The sequence below is a fragment of the Eumetopias jubatus genome, unplaced genomic scaffold, assembly GCF_037043125.1.
Source record: "Eumetopias jubatus isolate StellerSeaLion01/CBP00866 unplaced genomic scaffold, mEumJub1_p1.0 scaffold_7, whole genome shotgun sequence".
Taxonomy (NCBI): Eukaryota; Metazoa; Chordata; class Mammalia; order Carnivora; family Otariidae; genus Eumetopias; species Eumetopias jubatus.
Window position 1 is genome coordinate 82,953,865 of NW_028274813.1, and position 18,612 is coordinate 82,972,476.

At 55.3% G+C, this 18,612-nt stretch overlaps 3 protein-coding genes across 6 annotated transcripts in view; 2 read left to right on the plus strand and 1 right to left on the minus strand.

Annotated features, from left to right (window-relative positions):
- The first annotated feature begins 3,035 nt into the window (after positions 1 to 3,035).
- GCHFR (GTP cyclohydrolase I feedback regulator) lies at positions 3,036 to 6,868 on the plus strand. The gene is made up of 3 exons (XM_028119405.1): positions 3,036 to 3,201; positions 5,107 to 5,201; positions 6,349 to 6,868. Exons 1-3 carry the CDS (start codon positions 3,166 to 3,168, stop codon positions 6,470 to 6,472), a joined length of 255 nt encoding a protein of 84 aa, XP_027975206.1. The 5' UTR covers positions 3,036 to 3,165; the 3' UTR covers positions 6,473 to 6,868.
- A 103-nt stretch (positions 6,869 to 6,971) lies between these two features.
- On the plus strand, positions 6,972 to 11,144 carry CUNH15orf62 (chromosome unknown C15orf62 homolog). 3 transcript variants are annotated; one of them, XM_028119402.2, is made up of 2 exons: positions 6,972 to 9,257; positions 9,382 to 11,144. In XM_028119402.2, exon 2 carries the CDS (start codon positions 9,552 to 9,554, stop codon positions 10,077 to 10,079), a length of 528 nt encoding a protein of 175 aa, XP_027975203.2. In that variant the 5' UTR covers positions 6,972 to 9,257; positions 9,382 to 9,551; the 3' UTR covers positions 10,080 to 11,144. The 3 variants fall into 3 exon arrangements, with proteins under 3 accessions (XP_027975203.2, XP_087880851.1, XP_087880852.1); XM_088024725.1 differs by having other exon boundaries at positions 6,972 to 8,513; positions 8,649 to 11,144; XM_088024726.1 differs by having other exon boundaries at positions 6,972 to 8,070; positions 8,347 to 11,144.
- The window catches only part of DNAJC17 (DnaJ heat shock protein family (Hsp40) member C17), a 35,321-nt gene continuing 23,751 nt past the window's right edge, over positions 7,043 to 18,612 (minus strand). The window contains exons 2-11 of one of the 2 annotated variants that reach the window (XM_028119401.2): positions 17,581 to 17,650; positions 16,994 to 17,052; positions 16,690 to 16,777; positions 15,014 to 15,099; positions 14,687 to 14,783; positions 14,081 to 14,124; positions 13,528 to 13,605; positions 12,986 to 13,066; positions 12,398 to 12,508; positions 7,043 to 7,246 (exon numbers count right to left, since the gene is read on the minus strand). In XM_028119401.2, the coding sequence (XP_027975202.1) occupies positions 7,124 to 7,246; positions 12,398 to 12,508; positions 12,986 to 13,066; positions 13,528 to 13,605; positions 14,081 to 14,124; positions 14,687 to 14,783; positions 15,014 to 15,099; positions 16,690 to 16,777; positions 16,994 to 17,052; positions 17,581 to 17,650 (837 nt within the window). In that variant the 3' untranslated portion in view covers positions 7,043 to 7,123. Of the gene's footprint in view, positions 7,247 to 12,397; positions 12,509 to 12,985; positions 13,105 to 13,527; positions 13,606 to 14,080; positions 14,125 to 14,686; positions 14,784 to 15,013; positions 15,100 to 16,689; positions 16,778 to 16,993; positions 17,053 to 17,580; positions 17,651 to 18,612 lie in introns of both variants that reach the window. The other variant, XR_003611721.2, reaches the window with a different exon arrangement.

Sequence of the window (18,612 nt, forward strand, 5' to 3'; positions counted from 1 at the left end):
ATAATAACTTTTGGAGAGAAAAAAAGTCATTTCCTTTGCAGAACCTTCCCAGACTACCACCTTGGTGGACTTAATCTTTTTATTTTTCTTTGCTCCTGAGGCTTGGTTACCTCCATTACACTTGGTTCCATGATTATTTGTTTTCTAGTCTGGCTACCCAACTGGAGTGTTCACTCATCCAGGTTGGGGTTCATGCTCAATTCATCTCCACATTCCCTGAGCTCCAATGCAGAAGCCACCCATAGAAGCTGAATGTGGAGGAAGGAAGGAAAGAAGGAATAACCAATATCCAGGCCTGACCACTTAGACAATGCCTTCATGATGAAAACCTGACTTGTGGAAGAACAATCTCTCCTCTTTCTGCAGGCGAGGAAGATCTGCCAGATAAACTGATTGTGGCAAGAGGCGAGGCCAGATGGGCAGACTAAGCGGGGGAATTCATTTCCCTCTGGATATTAAAGATGTTATCTGGTGGGCATGTGGCTGCCAGAGCGATCAGCAGCAGGGTGGGTGATTCTGGATAGAGCTCTCTATCTTATGTGGCATCTGCAGACCAGTTTTGCAAACGTAATAAAGGCCTGGCAGCCTGAGATATGCACTGTGTTCCCATCTCCTCCTCACCCCAGCCCAGCCTGAGAGAGGAGAGCAGAGCAGCCCCCAAATTCCTGCTCTCATTTCTGCCCCAAACAGGCAAGCCTCATCAACCCACCTGGCTCTTCCAAGAGAGGCAACATAGTCAAACGCCTTGGGATGGTGGCCTTACCCCCTGTGTCTAAACACTAGTGTACTTGAAACACTTAAAAATTGTTCTTATTAAATATTTAATAGCTACAAAAGGGTATTTATAATACATATAATACAATAAAGATTGAGGACATGTATAACCCTTAGCATCCAGGTGCTAGTGTGAGAAAGAGAACATCACTATTGCCTTGTAAGACTCCTGCATGGCTGTCCCTGCCTGGTCCCCTTCACTTCTCTCAGAGGTAAACACTGCCCTGAATGTTACATTTATCATTCCCTTACTCTTCTTTATAATCAACCACATATTTTTTTATTTATTTATTTGAGAGAGAGAGAGAGAATGAGAGATAGAAAGCACGAGAGGGAAGAGGGTCAGAGGGAGAAGCGATGTGGGACTCGATCCCGGGACTCCAGGATCATGACCTGAGCCGAAGGCAGTCGCTTAACCAACTGAGCCACCCAGGCGCCCCTACATATTTTTTTATTGAAGTGTAATTTAACCATATGTTTTTTATCCCCAAACAATGTATTCTTTTGTTTTGCAAGTTTTGAGCTTTAAGTAGAGTCGATCTCTATTTTTCCACAATTTACTTTTGCACTGAGCATTTTTCATTGCTATGCAGTTTCCATTGTATCAGTCAACCAAAAACTTAACTCCACTTTTGATGGACGTAAGGACTGTTTCCATTTTTTTGCCAAGAACAAACAGTGCTGTTATGAATATTCTTATACATGCATCCTGATGAGTGAGTTTTCTTGAGGTTTATCGAGGAGAGATTTAGCTGGGTCATATCCATGCACAACTTCAGCTTTGCTAGATGATGCCAAGCTGTTTTCTGAGGTGATTGTTTCAATCATAACACTTTGCAATCCCAACAGTAGTGTTCTAGTTGGTAGACCTTTTCACCAATACTCAATGTTTACAGATTTATTTATTTATTTAGCAAATAATTAAAGTAGTATCTCATTGTGGCTTAAAATGTAGTTTGAGGGCACCTGGTTAAGCCTCAGATTTTTGGTTTCGGCTCAAGTCATGATCTCAGGGTAGTGGGATCGAGCCCCGTGTGGGCTCAGAGCTCAGCTCAGACTGCTTGAGATTCTCTCAACCCCCCTCCCTCTCCCCTGGTGTATCGGCCTATTCAAGTCATTTGCCCTGTTTTTTCTATTGATCTATCTTTTTATTGTTGATTTGTAGGAGTTCTTTATATGTCCTGAGTATTAATCTTTTGTTAATCCTTCGTTAGGCATGAATATCTTCTCTCTCTAGCTAAACTGTTAGTCTCAGAGGTGGAGAATAGGGGTAGAGAGTACAGAATAGTCAAACAGACCAGTAAGAGATCTTTAGGTTTACACCTGCCTGTTTCCCTTACTGCGCTCTCCACATCCGTCAAGCTGCCCGAGGCACAGAGCACGGCCTGTAAGTGCCCAAAGATTGTCCAAGGGCCAGGAAGGTTACAGGCTGTTTCTTTTTGCTTTTTTAGAGAATCAATCACAAGGCAGGTAAAGAATCTTTTGAGTTTTCAGATTTTGAAACATCTAGATGAGGGTGTGGACACACCGAGGTGCACTTGCTGCCCTCTCATCGGGGGCTGGTGCCCGGGATATAGTCTTTCTGCTTCAGGTGTTGCCTAGCGATTTCCCGCGCGTGCGCTCCTTCTCTCGGGGGCCAGATTCCATTGGTTTAAATCCCTCCGGGACTGGCACACAGCCAAACGCACAGTTCCTTTACAGATTTACCTATGGGGCCACAGAAATGCAAGGTTCGGCCGCTGCACTAGAAATTACAGTCAGGGAGGTGAAACTGCGCAGTGCACACGAGGTGGTATTGTAGCTTTAGCCACAAGCGTCCCACCCCTGTCTCCCGTGCGCTGACGGAGTCCCCGGAGAACGTGTCCTGGGGACGGGAAGTGGGGATCCGCTAAGAGCTTTAGAGGCGTCCCTGGGTGGGGGTGGGTTGCAGCTTGGGAGGGACCTTTTGGGAGGGTCGCCGATACCTCCCTGCTTTGCTTCACGGGGACGGGGCTGGGGACCAGCAGGACTTTGGAACTTAGTGCCCGAGATGTTGCAGAAAGAGGGCGCACGGCCAACACGCCCCCTTTGCAGCACGGCCCGCGGCGGCCCGCCGAGCCCTCTGGCCCACCCCCTACTCCAGGCAGCGAGAGCGCGCCAATGTCCCAGAGCACTGCCCCGAGGGCAGGAGGCGGGCCCGAATCCTCAAGTGCGGGGGCGCGTCACGGGCGCCCGCTCCTGATTGGCCGGCCGCGGCGGTCACGGGCCGGGCGCACTGGGATTGGCGCCGCCCGAGGCCAGAGCTGGAGTAACTGGACTCTGGGCGGCGGGTCGCAGTCCCAGAGCTCAAGGGGCTGGCGTCGGCGCCGAGCCCAAAGCCCTGGGTGGGAGCCTGGCCGGGACGCGCGCACCATGCCCTACGTGCTCATCAGCACCCAGATCCGCCTGGTGAGTACACGCCGCCCCGCGAGTTGGGATGGAGTTGGTTGGGGCCGGGGCCGGGCCCGGGCCCGGGCAGAAGGCGCTGCCACTGCACCTTGGCGCCTCCCTCTCGGGCCCCGCCCGCCAGTGACTGGACCCGGAAGCCGCCCGGACACGCCCCCTCGGGCCGCGGGTCGGAGGCTGGGGAGCGCACTCAGCCGGGATCGCGGGATTCGGGGAGTCTGGCCGGCCGGTGCCTCCAGTGCCGCGAAGCGGGTGGGGTGCGTGCGTCCCCGCGGCCGAGTGGGCTCGGGGCGCCTGCGGCTCCTGTCCTACCCGCCCGCCCGAGGAAGCCAGGGGAAGCCCCGGCCTCACGTGTGCAGCACCCAGTGCCCTACACAGAGCAGCTCCGCAGGGGTTACGGGGTGGGCGGGTGGGAGTGGAAATATTTTGGGGGAAAGAGGTTTGGAAAAGACAAGGACGTGCTAAGACGCTAAAACACCTATGCCAAGTGCCGGGCCCATCCACAGCCACTAATAGCACCCTCAGGCACTTCCAGAAAGCCTTTAGGAGAGAAAGAAGGGGGAGACCATTCCGGAGTCAGAAGTGACGCCCCTTTCTCCGGGTGAAATTTCCTCGTCCAAGACGGTGCTGGTCGCCCCAGGAATCCCCTTTTAACTTCAGAAAAGTAGGACCGGGCACCCCAGCCAGCACCTCCGTCCTTTCCCTCCCCAGGAGCCTGGGTGATCCATCAGCACGTGCACAGCTCCTTTGAGATGGAGATGGCGGGTGGGGAGGGGTCGCCAAGGGACAGGCGAGGTCTTGGCGGTGCCCTAGGGCAGTGGTTTGAGACCCAGTTACTTGGGCAGTTAAAACGTGCACTCCTGGGCCCCTTCCCAGACCTTCCAAAATACTAAGCCTGAGGCTTAGGAATTCAGTGCTCTTCAGGGGATTTTTTTTTTTTAAAGATTTTATTTATTTATTTGACAGAGAGAGACACAGCGAGAAAGGGATCACAAGCAGGGGGAGTGGGAGAGGGAGAAGCAGGCTCCCCCCTGAGCAGGGAGCCCGATGTGGGGCTCTATCCCAGGACCCTGGGACCATGACCTGAGCCGAAGGCAGACGCCTAACGACTGAGCCACCCAGGCGCCCCGATTTTTTTTTAAATAAATATAACAGCTTTACTGATATATAGCATACATGTCATAGAATGCACCAATTTGAAGTGTACAATTCAATATTTTTTAAAGCATACTCAGTTGTACAGCTATCACCTAATCAATTTTAGAATATTTCCATCCCCTTGAAAAGACACCCTGTACCCATGCCCTGTATCTTAGCAGTCACTCCTCACTGCCTCTGAGCCCCCCAGCCCTAGATAACCATTAATCTACTTTCGTGGCTGGCTTCTTTCATTTTTACGTTTTCAAGGCTCATCCGTATTGTAGGATGCGTGGGTACCTAACTCACTGCTGTTTTGCCAAATAAGATCCCATTGTTTAGCTACATCACAGTTTATTCATTCGTCAGTTGACAAACACTTAGGCTGTTTCCCCTTTTTGGGTCTTGTGAATAATGCTGCTATGAACACTCCTGTACAAGTTTTTGTGTGGACCTGTTTTCATTTCTGTTTTCCAGGTGATTGGGATACATACAAACACGGATAGTGATGCCTGGCAGGAAGTTGCCAGGAGGCAGGCAATGTCCAGCTCAGCTTGGATGGAGGGGCCAGGGACGCCTCACATTGCCCGGCCTGCTCACTGAGGGCTCCACCCATTCCCAGCTCGTGCTCAGCCCCCAGTGTTCCTCTGCACCTGGTCCAGCCTTGAACTGAAACTGGCTCAGGGCCAGCAGGCAGGGGAGGAAGGACAGAGAGACCTTCCACCTCTCCCTGGCAGCCAGCCAAGCAGCTGCATGTGGCTTATCTTGCAGGAGGTGGGCCCGACCATGGTGGGCGATGAGCACTCAGATCCAGAGCTGATGCAGTATCTGGGAGCCTCAAAGAGAAGCACCTTGGGAAGCAACTTGTAAGTAGTGACATTCCTAAGGATCTTCTCCCTGCCGGCCCGAGACCTGCCCGTTTCCTTTACACAGCCAAGCCCAGGGACGATGCCATTGCCTAGCGTCAGAGGCCCTGCCTGCATCATGGGGATCTGTCCTCTGTGGGGTCAGTCCTGTCTGCAGCTTTACTGCAGCCCCCAGGCTTGCTCTGAAAGCTCTCACTGGCCCTCCCTTCACAAGGGAACCCCAGGACGGAGTCCAGCTGGGTAGAGGACTCCGTAAGTGGACTGTTCCTGGCCCTGTCCTCTCATCTCGGAGCTGGACCCCACCAAGACAAAGAAAGGCACAGAGAGAAAGGTTTCTCTCAAGCTGGTTGAGTAAGAAAGCTGAACTCTACAAACAGGCAGCAGGCAGCCCGGGTCCTCCTTCCAGCTCAGCTGCTGCCTGGGGACTTGGCCACTTCCCCTGGTGTTCGCGCCAGCTTCACAGGCGTGGAACTCGTGAGAAGTGCTGCAAGAATGAGCCCCAGTTCAAAGAGGGGAAAGAGGAGGCAAGCTGGCCCCAGCCCCTTGGGTCAGGGTTGGAGGGCTGAAGCCAACCCCATTCCTTTACCATGAGGCACTTGTCTCAAGATGCCCAGCTTGGGGCTTGAGCCCTTTATCTGACAACCCTTCACAATCAATCAACCCTGAAAGAAGGGACAGCATTCTCTGTGCTAGGGGGCAGCACCCAGAGCCAGGAGCTATGGGACAGGCAGGGCAGCAACAGGGGGCAGAGCCGTGGGGGAGGACCCTGGAGAGAACAGGCCATTCCTCCTGATAGTGCAGTGGCCCAGAGTACATGGGGCTGTCATCAGACTAACATGGGCTCTACGATCCGTATGACATTTGGAAAGCTACCCATCCCCTCCAAGATTTCTTATTTATAAAATGGGAACAATCATGGTACCCTCCTTAGGTTGTTGGGAGGAAGAAACAAGATCTACAAGCCAAGTGCTTAGCAGGGGAGGGGGCAAGGAGTGTGCACTTAGCCCGGCACCTAAAAGGTACACAGCAAATACCAGTCACTACCGGGATTCCTGACCAGGCCTCGTCATCAGCAGACATTAGCTGTGTGCGAGGAGTCGGCGCTATGTGCCCCCTCAGGCTGTCCTTCCCCCCCTTCTCTTCACAGTTATGAGTACTTTGTCAGCGATCCTCCTCGCATCGTCCTGGACAAACTGGAACGCAGGGGCTTCCGTGTGCTGAGCATGACAGGGGTGGGCCAGACGCTGGTGTGGTGCCTGCACAAGGAGTGACCCTCTCCCGCTGAGGAGCACACAGAGCACCCCTTTCTTGAGCGGTTGCCGTGGGCCCTGATCCTGAGTGCCCGTTCAGTCTCCTCCCAAATTGTCATATTCCTCAGCCTGGCACCACTGGGCAGGGAATGGCCTTTTCTGAAACGTGCCTCAGCCAGGGGGAGAGGGCAGGGCCCTTGCCCTGGTGCGCCCAGCTGCCCCTCCAGCTTCTGGGCCTGGCTGAGAGCCCTGGAGGAGGCCATGTCCTGTGGGCAGGCTGAAGGGCCCGGAAGAGCCAGGCCAGCCCTTTCCAGGAGCTGGGAGCCCCCGCCAGGAGCATGGCCCCAGGACTGGGCAGGAAGGTCCTGCGTAGCTAGTCCAAGCCAATAAAGGCCTGTGATGAATGGCTGCCCCTCAGCTCTGCCGGCTCACTGACTCTCACTGTGTGGAGCACCTCCCTGGGGGTCTGCTCATGCCTGGGGAGGGAGAGCCAGGCCTGGGTGGAACCCTCTCAGGCAGAGCCCACCATGGCCATGCTTGGGCAGGCCGGCACCCAACACCTACAGATATAATAGAGGTAGACTGTTGTTAAAAAAAAAAAAAAGAAAGTTTATTGGTGATGTGCAGGAAGAGGGCCGTGGGTGAGTGGGCTGGTGGGCTGGAGGCAAGAGGTTACGTGGGCTGCCCCACCTCATCTTCCCGCTGCATCTGGGTGATCAGCTGTTGCCGCTCAGCTGCCTGGCGCATGCGCATCATGACGAGGCTCTCATAGTCCCTCTCGGACAGCACTGAGCCCTGGGGGACAGAGGGGACCGGGGGATGGCGGTCAGGGCGGCAGGGCACAGCCCCCCACTCCAGACTTGGAGGACGGCCTAGGCAGAACTACAGTCCTGAATCAAGGAGTGAGGCTGCCCGGTACTTCTCCACGGGCTCTCCTCCCACCCATCACAAGCAACCCCCATCAACAGTCAGCCCTGCTCCATCTTCTCGGGCTGAATCACTGCGTGCGCCAGCCAGGCCCTGTCTCCCTCCATTTCCTCCCCGCCCTTTATTTGTCACTCCTTTTGGCCACCCGTGGCTCGGGCTTCTCACAGGTTTCCAGTGAAGGCGCCGTCAGAGGTGCAGGAGAGCACTGCCCCCTCCCCGCGGTCTGGCTCCTGCCAGGACTGAGAGAAGGGAGCCCTGCCCTAGACACAGGCTCAGTCAGCCCTGCACTAGAAGGAGAAACAAGCATGAGGCCACCCGCCTCCTAAAAATACACACCAGGGCTGCAGGAGGGCAGGGCCCGTGCCTTCTTTTATGATCTTGCCAGCGCAGTGCAGGGGATTAAAGAGTGCTCTATGTTAATAATCAAAAGAATAATAAACAACCAACCCAACGCGCCAGTGTTGTGGGGTGGAGAGGCAGCTCTACAGTGGAGCTCAGATCCACCCACCCCACACCCTGATAAGGTCTGCAGTGGGAACGAAATCACTTCTCCCATCAGTGTAGCTGAAGCTATGTGAAGTGTGAAGCCCATCTGAGTTGGCACAGAAGTGAGCCAGGCCAGGGGGGCTGCGGAGCAGAGCCAACCGCTGAGCCCTGTTCTGTGGCAGACCCAGCGAGTGCACGCTCACAGGGTAAGTTCAGTGGTCAGTGACCTGGGGAATGTGAAGGGAGTGACGGGTTAAGATGCCAGACCCTGGCCAACTGGTTTGAAGTAAGGGCTGTACAGAACCAGTAAGTGTGACTCAGCCCAGATCCCCCTGCTTCTCTGACGATGCCAGCCTCGTGTGTCCCAGGCTGCGGCAGCTCTGAGGACGGTAGCCCTCCCAGCCAGGCCCGCCTGCCTAAGCTTCGCCCAGGGCACTGCTGACAATTCAGGGCAGCCCCATGTGGCCCAACCCTTTCCACAGAGGGACTCCAAAGAAGGCCCAGGTGGCCCAAGGCAGGATAGGAGGCAGCAGGACCGGGGCCCTCAACTGCTCTCTCCTGCCCTGAGGCTATGGGAGTAAATCCAGGAAGATGAGGAACCGCCAGACTGGCTGTCAGGCTGAGGGGAGAGCAGTCCTCCCTCCCCAAGGTAAGGCTGCTCTGCAGAGCAAACTTCAGAGTCACCCGGGCCTGCCCTGAGCCCAGCTGTGGGAGGAGCCGGCCCTTTATAGGCATGGGGCTGCTTCCCGTTAACACACCCTCTACCGCCTCTTCATACCTGCAGGCTTGGCTAAGGAAGGCCTGTCACAGGCCCCAGGACTGAGTCACCCACACTAGTGACAGGTCTCTCTTCCTTCCCCAACAACTGTTCCACATGCCTGCCTTTCAATTAATTCCCACCCTCCTTGGGCTCCTCCCTCCCGGGCACTGGGGGGCGGGAGGGGGGTTGGGGATCCAGGCCCATGGGCTAGGGCCCCAGGCAGATAGGCTGTGGGGGGAAAAAGGAAGCAACGTGGTGACACACAAAGCAGGGCTGCCCCCAGAGAGTCCTCAGGGAAGTCCGAAGCTCCCCAGTGCCCTGGGGTGTTTGCCACAGCTGGCCCAATCCCAGCCCGCGGATGCTGCAATTACCTAAGAGCATGAAACCCGGCTTCCCACCTGACTGAGTCACCTGAAAACAACACATCCCCACTGCCACACACTGGCACAAACAGCCAAGCCACTAATCAAGAGTCCGGGAGCTGCGGCGGAGCGGCCAGGTGCAGGGACCGGGGAGGGAAGGTGAGCTCGGGCCCAGCCGGAGCGGCCGCCACCGGGGAAGCAGTCCAGGCCGCTCTAGCACCGCGAGATCCATCTCTGGCACCTCGGCGGGGCTGCCCACACTCCGACTCCAGTAAGTGCGGGTTTCTCCCCAGCGCCCGATCAAGTAACCAGGCCACTCCTGTCCCTCTGGGAAGCTCCTGTCCCCGGGAAGTCCCACCTCTCTGCTCTCCGGGACAAAAGCACTCTCTTCCCAGGACCTCTTGCCACCGTCCAAGATGCTGGCCAAAAGTCTGTGCTTCTAGCCCACTAGGGCTGTCCCCTGGCTCTTGCCAGTCACTGCTCCAGCGGGGACCTAATGGTCCCCAGCTACTCTTGAACTGGGCTGCTGAGGTACCAGGCTCGTCTGCTGGCTCCCCTGGGTGCCATGGAGACCTGGCGGAAAGGCTCCTTCAGCAACGCCTCCTTCTTCAAGCGGCTGAGCCTAGGGCGGCCGAGGCGACTCCGGCGACAGGGCAGTGTGCTCAGCCAGGCAAGCACGGCTGGCGGGGACCACGAGGAATACAGCAACCGAGAGGTCATCCGGGAGTTGCGAGGGCGGCCGGATGGCCGGCGCCTGCCCCTGTGCGGGGACGAGCAGCCCCGGGCCACCCTGCTGGCCCCACCCAAGCCTCCCCGCCTCTACCGAGACAGCTCCAGCTGCCCCAACATCCTGGAGCCCCCTCCTGCCTACACCGCTGCCTACTCGGCCACGCTGCCCTCGGCGCTCTCCCTGGTGGCCACCTTCCACCACTACTCTGAGGACAACCTTCTGGACACTCCCCCTTTCCAGGGGACACCTGCTCCAGACCTGAGTGATCCCTTCTTCTCCTTCAAAGTAGACCTGGGGATTTCACTTCTTGAGGAAGTTCTACAGATGCTGAGGGAGCAATTTCCGAGTGAACCTGGCTTCTGAATGGGGTGCGGGTGGGCAGAGGTGGGGTAACTGGAGGAGCCAGAAGCCTGGAAAGAGGGTGCAGCTGCAGATTAAAAAAAAGGTAGGGACAGGAATCCAGGATCCTGCCTGCCCTCCAGGTCCTGAACAGTCCTCCACGTCACCCCGGAGCACAGTGTCCGGACAGAAGGACAGAGGCAAGCCGGAAATGCTGTGAGGGGCACTCACTGGCAGGAGCCCTGAAGGCAGCTGGCTAGGCTGAGGCCACGCCTGTAACCACAGGGACGGGGTAGAGGCCAGCAGAGGGGGAGGGCAGCACAAGGTGTGTCGGGGAGTGGAGGACATGCAGACTGTGCAGGTCAGGCAGGTGCCCTGCACCAGCCCCTCTGAAGCCACTGTTAACACATCACAGGACAGGACTAGACAAAAGTGGTCCCCCCCACTAGCTACATGTGGCTGTTCACATTGCAACTAAGTAAAATTAAAAATTTAGTGCCTTGGTTGCACGAGCCACATTTCAAATGTTCAACAGCCACACATGACGAATGGCTACCACATTGGACAGTGCGGGCTGAACATGAACATCACTGGAGAAAGCCCTAGTGGGCAGCATGGGTCTAGGCCACAGCCTGGAGCCACGAGTGCCACGGTGGGTGAGGGGGACAGCCAGGCCCTGCAGGGGTGGGGCTGGCAGAGCAGGAAGAGCGAGGCAGGTAGAGGTGCAGAGCACAACTCGGGAAGGCCAAACAAATCATTTGCCGAAAAGGGACAAGAGAGACAAGCTGCCAACGCTGCTGCCCAGAGCATGCCCTGAGCCTGAGGAAGGAGGCTGTAGGGACCGCCACTCACAGGCACAGGCGCAGCCTGCAAAGGGGTGCTTGGTGGAGTTCCCACAGTTATTAGTGATGGGAACCCTTGGGAGATGTAGTAGAAACAGTGGCAGATTTCCCTTTCTGCCCCAAGAGCATAGGAGAACCGGATCAGGGGATGGACACAAAAGTCGTGGCTGTTGCTGTGAAGAAGCTCAGCGAGTCTCCAGAATTCTCCACCAGGACTGGGGAGCTCTGCCTTGCCCGAGCCCCTTGATGATGGGGGCCCGCCACCCAGGGCCGAGCCCACTGGTCAAGGCCAAAGGCTGTGCTATGGCTCCCAGCTTGTGGCCTGGCCAGAAGACTTGAAACCAGAACCACAATGGCTGGTCACGTGGTTCTGACACGCTAAGCCTCTCCAAGCCTGGCAGACGGGGAGAGAAGCTTCGACGCACACTGCTTGCATACCCAAGCCTATGGCCTCCCTCTTCCCTCCGCTGCGCGGACTTGTGGAGGTGAAAGCCTCCCCTCCGGATGCAGGAGGAAATGAATAAAGTTGTTTGTAACATGGCCTATGGAGTGTCATCTGGGGCTGTGAAATGCTGGGACTTAACAGCAGGGAATTAGGTCTCTAAAGAAGGGCTCCGACCCGTTCGTCTTTCTCCTCTGCCCAGATCTGGGCCACACTCCCAGGGAGCTTCCCATCCTTCCAGCCAGCTGAGGAGCACACAGGAGAGCAGGGGTGGCGTGGCTGAGGCAATGAGAGCAAAGCCCTGCAGACCCCCGGGGACCCTCTCCCCCACAGGTCGGGCTGTGAGCACGGCAGCCTGAGGCTCCTGCACAGATCTGCAGGCCATTTCAGAGAAGGGACAGTTCTGGGCCCGAAGCCTCTCTGTCCTGCCAAAGTGGGGCGGTGTAACCAGGGCCAGGTGTGCACGTGTGCAGGTGCCGAACAGAATGCCTCACGCAGCTGAGCTCAAGAGCCAGCATGAGCAGCTGAAATCTGTGCTGCAACACAAAGCGTGCATGCAGGCGGCACCCTAGGGCCAGCAGGGGAGCCAGTGCTGATGCTGAGGAGATTCTGCCTCTTGACCGTAGGCCCCTGCCGGGGCAGCCCCGGACACACCTGGAGAACTGAGCCAGAGCCAGGTAGCAAGCAGCTGCTCACGCTGCCTGCCCCTTCCTTCCCTGGGGCACCGGGCAGTCGAAGCGCTCAGTGCTTCACACCACAACCAAGCAGCCCGTGGGCCAGGAAAGCCCCTCTGGGCAATGGTGGGAGCCCCAGCCAGAGACCGGGGGACATGGAGGGAAAGGAAGGTCTAAGAATTCTGTGTGGGGTGGGGTCCTGGCACTCAAGAGACAGAAAGAGTCAGAACAGAATCCCAGTCCTGTTCAGGTCGGCAAAACTGCCAATCTCACTCTGCTCCTGATGACCTGGATTTGGGAGGAAAGGGCCCTGAGCAGAGCCCAGACAGGAAAAGGTCCCTCACACCCTGAGCAGACCCAGCTGAGGGAGGTGTGGTTCCTTACCTGCGACAGTCCTGGGTGGCTGGGGCCCCCCACACCCTGGGGCTGTCCCTCCAACCAGGAAATCTTCAGAGGGTTATCGACCAGGCCCACTTCATTTTGGACAGCCAGCTCCTGCCAAACACAGTATCCAGTCCTTGGTCCCATGGCTCCAATCAGCCATAAAGTGGCTCTCTCTACACCCGCAGAAAGAATCAGAACCAGCACTATCATCCTCCAGGGAAAACCAAGCAACCTTCACACAATGACGGGCTGAAGCTTTGACCTTCCTCATGGGTGAGTGGGGGCTACGAGCCTTCTAACTGGGGAGTGGGGGGAGAGGCGAAGCATGCCTGGAGGCATGTCAGCTTCCACAGGAAGGGAGAGGGTGTGGAGCCAGGCAGCAGGAAACAGAGTCGGTCTATGCTGTCCTTCATCCCCAGAGCATTCTCCCGCCCTTACCTTCACTCGCTGTGCCTCTACTCCCAGGAATCGGCAGGGCGAGGCTCTCTGGGAGTGTGGATACCTAAGCTCAGAGGGCCCGCAGTACTGGCTCCCTACTCTGGAATAGTGGGGCCACCATGGCCCCCCAAAGCCTCCCACAGCACTCACCGCAGCCTTGATGGTTGCAAACTCCACCACGGCAGTGCCAGCCTTCTTACTGGAAAGCACCAGGTGGAGCACCTCTCCATACTGTGAGGACAAGGGGGTCCCAGTAAGCATGGCTCAGCCTTCGGGAGCAAGACAAGTTTGGGTTGGCCAGAGGCCTGCCGGGGCATAATGCTTTGTTGCTAAGTTCCCAGAGAGGGATCAGAGATGGGAAAGAAAGATTTTTGCAAGGATGCGGAAGGATGGCAAACGAGAGCCGGGCAAAGGACTGAGAACTGAGACTGCCACCAAAGGTGCGGAAGGGGACGGGGCTTCTGTGCCATGTGCCCACCTCATCTCTCCCCACACACTCCTAGAGCAGGGCAGGGAAGGCGACACCGGGCTGAGGGTACATGGCAACCCAGGGACCAGAGGACCGTAGCTGGGGAAAGCCTCTAGGCTGCCCTAGGGTCTGTGAGGCAGAAAACGTTTAGGCATGGAAATTTGGGGTTTTGGCTGAGATGTAGACAGAGATGTTGGTAAAGAGGGAAGGCAGCAGGGCAGACCTTCTGGAAAAGCTGTAGGAGGACATCTCTGGAGTAGCCGCCTTTTGACTCATCTTCCTTCTTGCACTTCCATTTTAGCTGAAAAGACATTAGTGAGCGCCACCATTAAACTCTGACCTCAGCCTGAACTGTCCCAGCGCCGCACCTGGGCTTTACACGCTGAGCGACACTCATGGTCTTCCAGCACTTGTCATCTAGGGAGCGCCACCGCAAACGTGTTCCGCTTGAAAACCGATAGGGAGGGTGGCGTGCTCACCGGAAGCCGCACTTCCGGCCCCATGAGATGCTCCCCTTCCAGGGCTTCTGGGGAGTGCTGCCCGGCAACCGCCAGGGCTCAGGGGGCCTTTCGGGGCGAGCTCTGAGAGGCCGGCCCGATCCCCAGGCAGTGGGAGGATGGAAGGATGTGGGCGGTAGTGCTGGCTCCCAGAGGCCCAGCATCCCCGCCAGAACCCCTTTAACCCCCAGAAGCATCTGTTCTTGCTGACAAGAGGTAGTGTGCAGTGGCTCATGGATCCCACAGGGGGTTTAGCTTGGGAGTTTAGCTTTAGCTCACCTTTAGCTTGGGGGTTCCTCTGCCTTCAGGATTTTCTGCCTTTCCTAAAAATTTTGGGAAAATTAGCAAGGTAGAATAGGAGGGAGCCAGCAGGTTCTCTAAAGGAGACACAAAGACCTATAAAAGGTCACTCCTCACCAAAGGCAGTATCTGCCCTCCCTGCTGATGAGCTTGGTGGGTAAGGTAGAGGCAATCCCACCCCCATCCAGAGGAGCTGCCACCTCAGGGGCGGTCTGCCCGGCTGCCTGCTGAAGGCCATGATTAGCACTCTGCCAATAAAGGGTTAAGACAGAGGTGCAAACGCCATAGTTCTACTGAAACAAAGTATCCTAGAGCCTTTCCTCTACTGATCTGCTCCAAAATAGAGCCAGCTCTGCTTAGGACTCAGACAAACAGGGCCAGCAGATCTCAGGCATGGTGAAAAATAAACAGGCCCCAGAGAAGTGGTGGGAAGAAGAGACAGGTGGTGTATGTCTGAGTCAGGTGCCCCCAGGGTTGCAAGCAGGTGGAAGCCTCCAGAGCAACTCCACCAAGCAGGTGGTGTACCTGCTCTGGGTATTCTGAGCTGCCTCAGAGGGGAGGTAGGTGGAGGTGAGAGACGCTTACCTCTCAACCTCTGCTCCCGTTCCTGGCGTATCTGCTCCTGGATCAGCCTCTGCTGTTCCTCCAGCTGCCGGGAACCCTCTTCTCGAAGGCGTTCAATCTGCAGAGCAGGGTTGGGGGGAGTGACAATTCTGTGCAGATCCAATTCCAGGTTGGCTCACCTTGTGAAGGTCCCTGGGAGGCTCCACCTGCAAGCTAGGGCTCAGCGATTACCCAGATCCCAAAGAAGAAAAGGGAAAGTGCATGCTGTCCGCAGCCACAAAAGCCACCGAGGCCCACTCTCCTCCTTTTCCTGCAGATAGATTTAGGCTAGCACGCCTGGACGCTCACCTCCTGCTCCAATGTCCTGGTGCTCCGGCTCTCCTCCTCTTCCTCACTGCCATGGGCCTGGGCCTGCCGCTCTCGGGCCTCCAAGTCTGGGCACAAGAGTTGAATGACCCAATGTCTGGTCTAAGCAGTTTCTACATGGCCACAGCCTGCCCAAAGTCTCACACAGGATGAAACCATAGAGTAGCTCCACATCCTCCCTCCATGTCCATGTGCTCCCAAGTTAGCCCTTGTTGAGAAAAGTCATAGCACAGATGAAGCATAGGCTCCAGCTGAGTGGCTGGGGTCTGGAAGAGTTAAATCAGCTCATGCTGACGAAGCTCGTTCTCCGATCAATGAACAGGGTGTGGGTGGGTGCTTATGTCAGCAGCCCAGGGCCATGTGGCAGGGATGCCGAGGGTGGAGCTGCTGGCCTGCTCCCGTGGTTTGGCACGACAACCTGGCCTCAGCCTTGGCAATGATGCTTCTCCCACCACAGAGATCAAGTCCCCACCGTCTCCTTTACCTCCCTCTCAGCTCACATTTACCAAGCCTCACTTTGGATCTGACTCTGGTGGCTCCTACAGGGATAGCAGAGTCTGTGTGAGGACATCACGCCATGTCCTGGAGCCCTTCCTACCTTCCAAGAGACACCTGCTTGTGGCCCGAGCCCAGGCCAGCTGCTGTGACAAACCCTCCTCTCAGGCCTGGCATGCACGGCTTTCTTCTCTGGGTACTTTACTTACCTAGAATCACCAGGGTTTTTTGTTTGTTTTTGATAGCAAGATGGATGTACTGGGATGGTATATGTACATATTAAATATGTGGATGTCAAATAGGCAAGAAGAAGGGGAGAAAAATTGGGTAAAGACTGCCTGGAACAATCTTACTGCAGTGACGAAAATGCTCTCAAACTGATTTACAGTCATACTTTCACCATTTGGGAAATTTACTCAAAACCATTGAATTGTACACTTGAAATGGGTAGATGTTATGATATTCAAAATACATCATAATAAAGCTTCAAAAAAGAATGCCTGGACCTATTTGGATTCTTCTGAGGGGACTCCACAGAGTGAAAGCTCTGTGCAGAAGTGAGGCTGGGATGCATCAAAAGATCCAGGATGGCATACTGAACAAAAACACAGACTTTGCTCATACCGTGTGGTTAACTCCAGCAAGTTCTTATCCTTTCAGTGCCTTAGCTTCTTTATCTATAAAAAATGGATTTAGTGGGCGCCCGGGTGGCTCAGTTGGTTGGGCGACTGCCTTCGGCTCGGGTCATGATCCCGGAGTCCCGGGATCGAGTCCCACATCGGGCTCCCTGCTCAGCGGGGAGTCTGCTTCTCCCTCTGACCCTCTTCCCTCTCGTGCTCTCTATCTTTCATTCTCTCTCTCTCAAATAAATAAATAAAATCTTTTAAAAAAATGGATTTAGTAATACCTACCTCTTTGGATAGTTGTGATAATTAAAGGAGGCTGTAAAGCATCTGTCACAAGCTAGCTGGTAGTAAATCTAGTCACTGTTGTTATTCCTAATTGTGTCCTTTAGGAGCCATCCCTGATAGCAGGGCTCTGCCCAGACCTGGAGCAAAAAAGCTCTGAGGTGCTAGAATTATAGCTCCAGGAAGAAAGGTGAGGGGCTGCATGAAAATGGCCCAGGGAAACCAAAGGCCACCCAGCACCACGATGTCACCTACCAAGCTTCACTTTCTTCCTTCTCTCATCAAGTTTCTGGGTCCTCTCTGCTGCCTGCTTCTTGGCTTTCCTGACTTTGTCATATGCAGCCTGGCAGGAGAAAGGAACACCGAGGAGCAGTCAGCTCGAGGACAAGCCTGGAGCCCAGCCATGTAGCCCGAGAGCTGTCAGGAAGCAGCCTGGCGACCAAGCCTCAGGCTGGGGCAGCAAGGACTGTGCTGCAGGGCAGAGGATAGGGGACTGAGGCCGAGGGGCCACTGTGGTGTCCAACCACAGGGACAATCAGATAGAGGAGGATGAGCTTACCCTGGCTGCAGCATCGGTCAGTACCTCCAAGGCCTGAGAAAGCTGGTGGAAGAGCTCAGCTAAAAATATGGATCAAGAAAGAGAGAGGACAAAAATGAAGTCAGGGGTGCCTGGGTGGCTCAGTCAGTTAAGCATCTGCCTGCTTGCTCCCCCTCTGCTCCTTCTCCTGCTCATGCTCTCTCTTTCGCTCACTCTCTCTCAAATAAACAAATACAATCTTTTTTTTTGATGAAACAAAATATATTTTATTTCAATTATCCTAGCACACGGCAGCCCATCTTAAAAAAAAAAAAAGAATAATGAAGTCGGGCTTGATGATGGTGTGCTCCCTCAGAAAAGCACCTCAAAGAAGCCACGGGCTGGCAGGAAGGCCGACATCAGCAGATGATGGACCAGCAAAGGAATGGGGGTGTACAGGCAACTGACCAATGCCCCTCACATGCAAAGTGCAGGTTTCGGGCTGTGCACCCAAAGCCAGGCTGCCTGTGCGTGCCAGCACTCCCCAGCACGCACACGGGAGTGGAGATGGGGAAGACACCACGTCAGCATGAGCAGGTCTCACCTTCCCACACCTGGGAGAGTCTCACCTGCTCTGGGATTATCTGGATTTTTGTCTGGGTGGCAGGAGAGGGCCTTCTGCCTATATGCCTTCTTCACCTGGAAGAGCCAGAAGATGTGGTTATTCACTCTCTCACCCCAGGACAGAGAGGGAAAACCTCACTAACGAGATAAAGGGAATCCAGGGAGTGCTCCCCCTGCGCTAAAAGAGAGGCAGCTGGCTCCCATGCGGAAACAGTCACCTCACAATCTCTGGGAGGAGATTTGCAGGGGAGGAGGCAAAAGCCATGGAGGGAGCTGACTGCTGTCCTGCAGCAGGGAAGCTGGGCCTACTTCCTGCTGCGCACCAGTCTCACCACAGACGATGTAGAAGGGCTCCTGGCAGGGGCAGGTTTCTTTACAGCCACCTGGAAACAGGCACTCACGCGCTCTTGGTGGGCATGTAAACTGGGGCACCCTTTCCGGAAGAAAATTTAGCCATACAAGTTTTAAAATGTATTTGCCCTCTGATCGCTCCTAGGAATTTGGACTTGTAGAAGTATCCCAAAGCAAACATACAAAGATGTCCACGGCACCAGTGTTTGTTTATTTTTTTAAAGTTTTTTTTTTTTTTTTTTTTAAGTAGGCTCCAGCCCAGCATGGAGCCCAGTGCGGGGCTCGAACTCATAAACCTGAGATCAAGACCTGGACTGAAGAGTCAGACACTTAACCAACTGAGCCATCCAGGCACCCCTAAAAGATTTTATTTTATTTTTTTAAAGATTTTATTTATTTATTTGACAGACAGAGACATAGAGAGAGAGGGAACACAAGCAGGGGGAGTGGGAGAGGGAGAAGCAGGCTTCCCACAGAGCAGGGAGCCCAATGCGGGGCTCCATCCCAGGACCCTGGGATCATGACCTGAGCCGAAGGCAGACGCTTAACGACTGAGACACCCAGGCGCCCCTAAAAGATTTTATTTTTAAGTAATCTGTACACCCAATGTGGTACTCAAACCTACAACCTTGAGATCAACAGTCACATGCTCCAACGACTGAGCCAGCCAGGCACCCCTGCAGCAA

Excerpts from the sequence above, each read along its gene's own strand:
- GCHFR (XM_028119405.1), top strand. The coding sequence starts at position 3,166 with ATGCCCTACGTGCTCATCAGCACCCAGATCCGCCTG. Across the intron at positions 3,202-5,106 it reads TCAGCACCCAGATCCGCCTG|GAGGTGGGCCCGACCATGGT; the intron begins GTGAGTACACGC and ends CTTATCTTGCAG. Across the intron at positions 5,202-6,348 it reads AGCACCTTGGGAAGCAACTT|TTATGAGTACTTTGTCAGCG; the intron begins GTAAGTAGTGAC and ends TTCTCTTCACAG.
- CUNH15orf62 (XM_028119402.2), top strand. The coding sequence starts at position 9,552 with ATGGAGACCTGGCGGAAAGGCTCCTTCAGCAACGCCTCCTTCTTCAAG.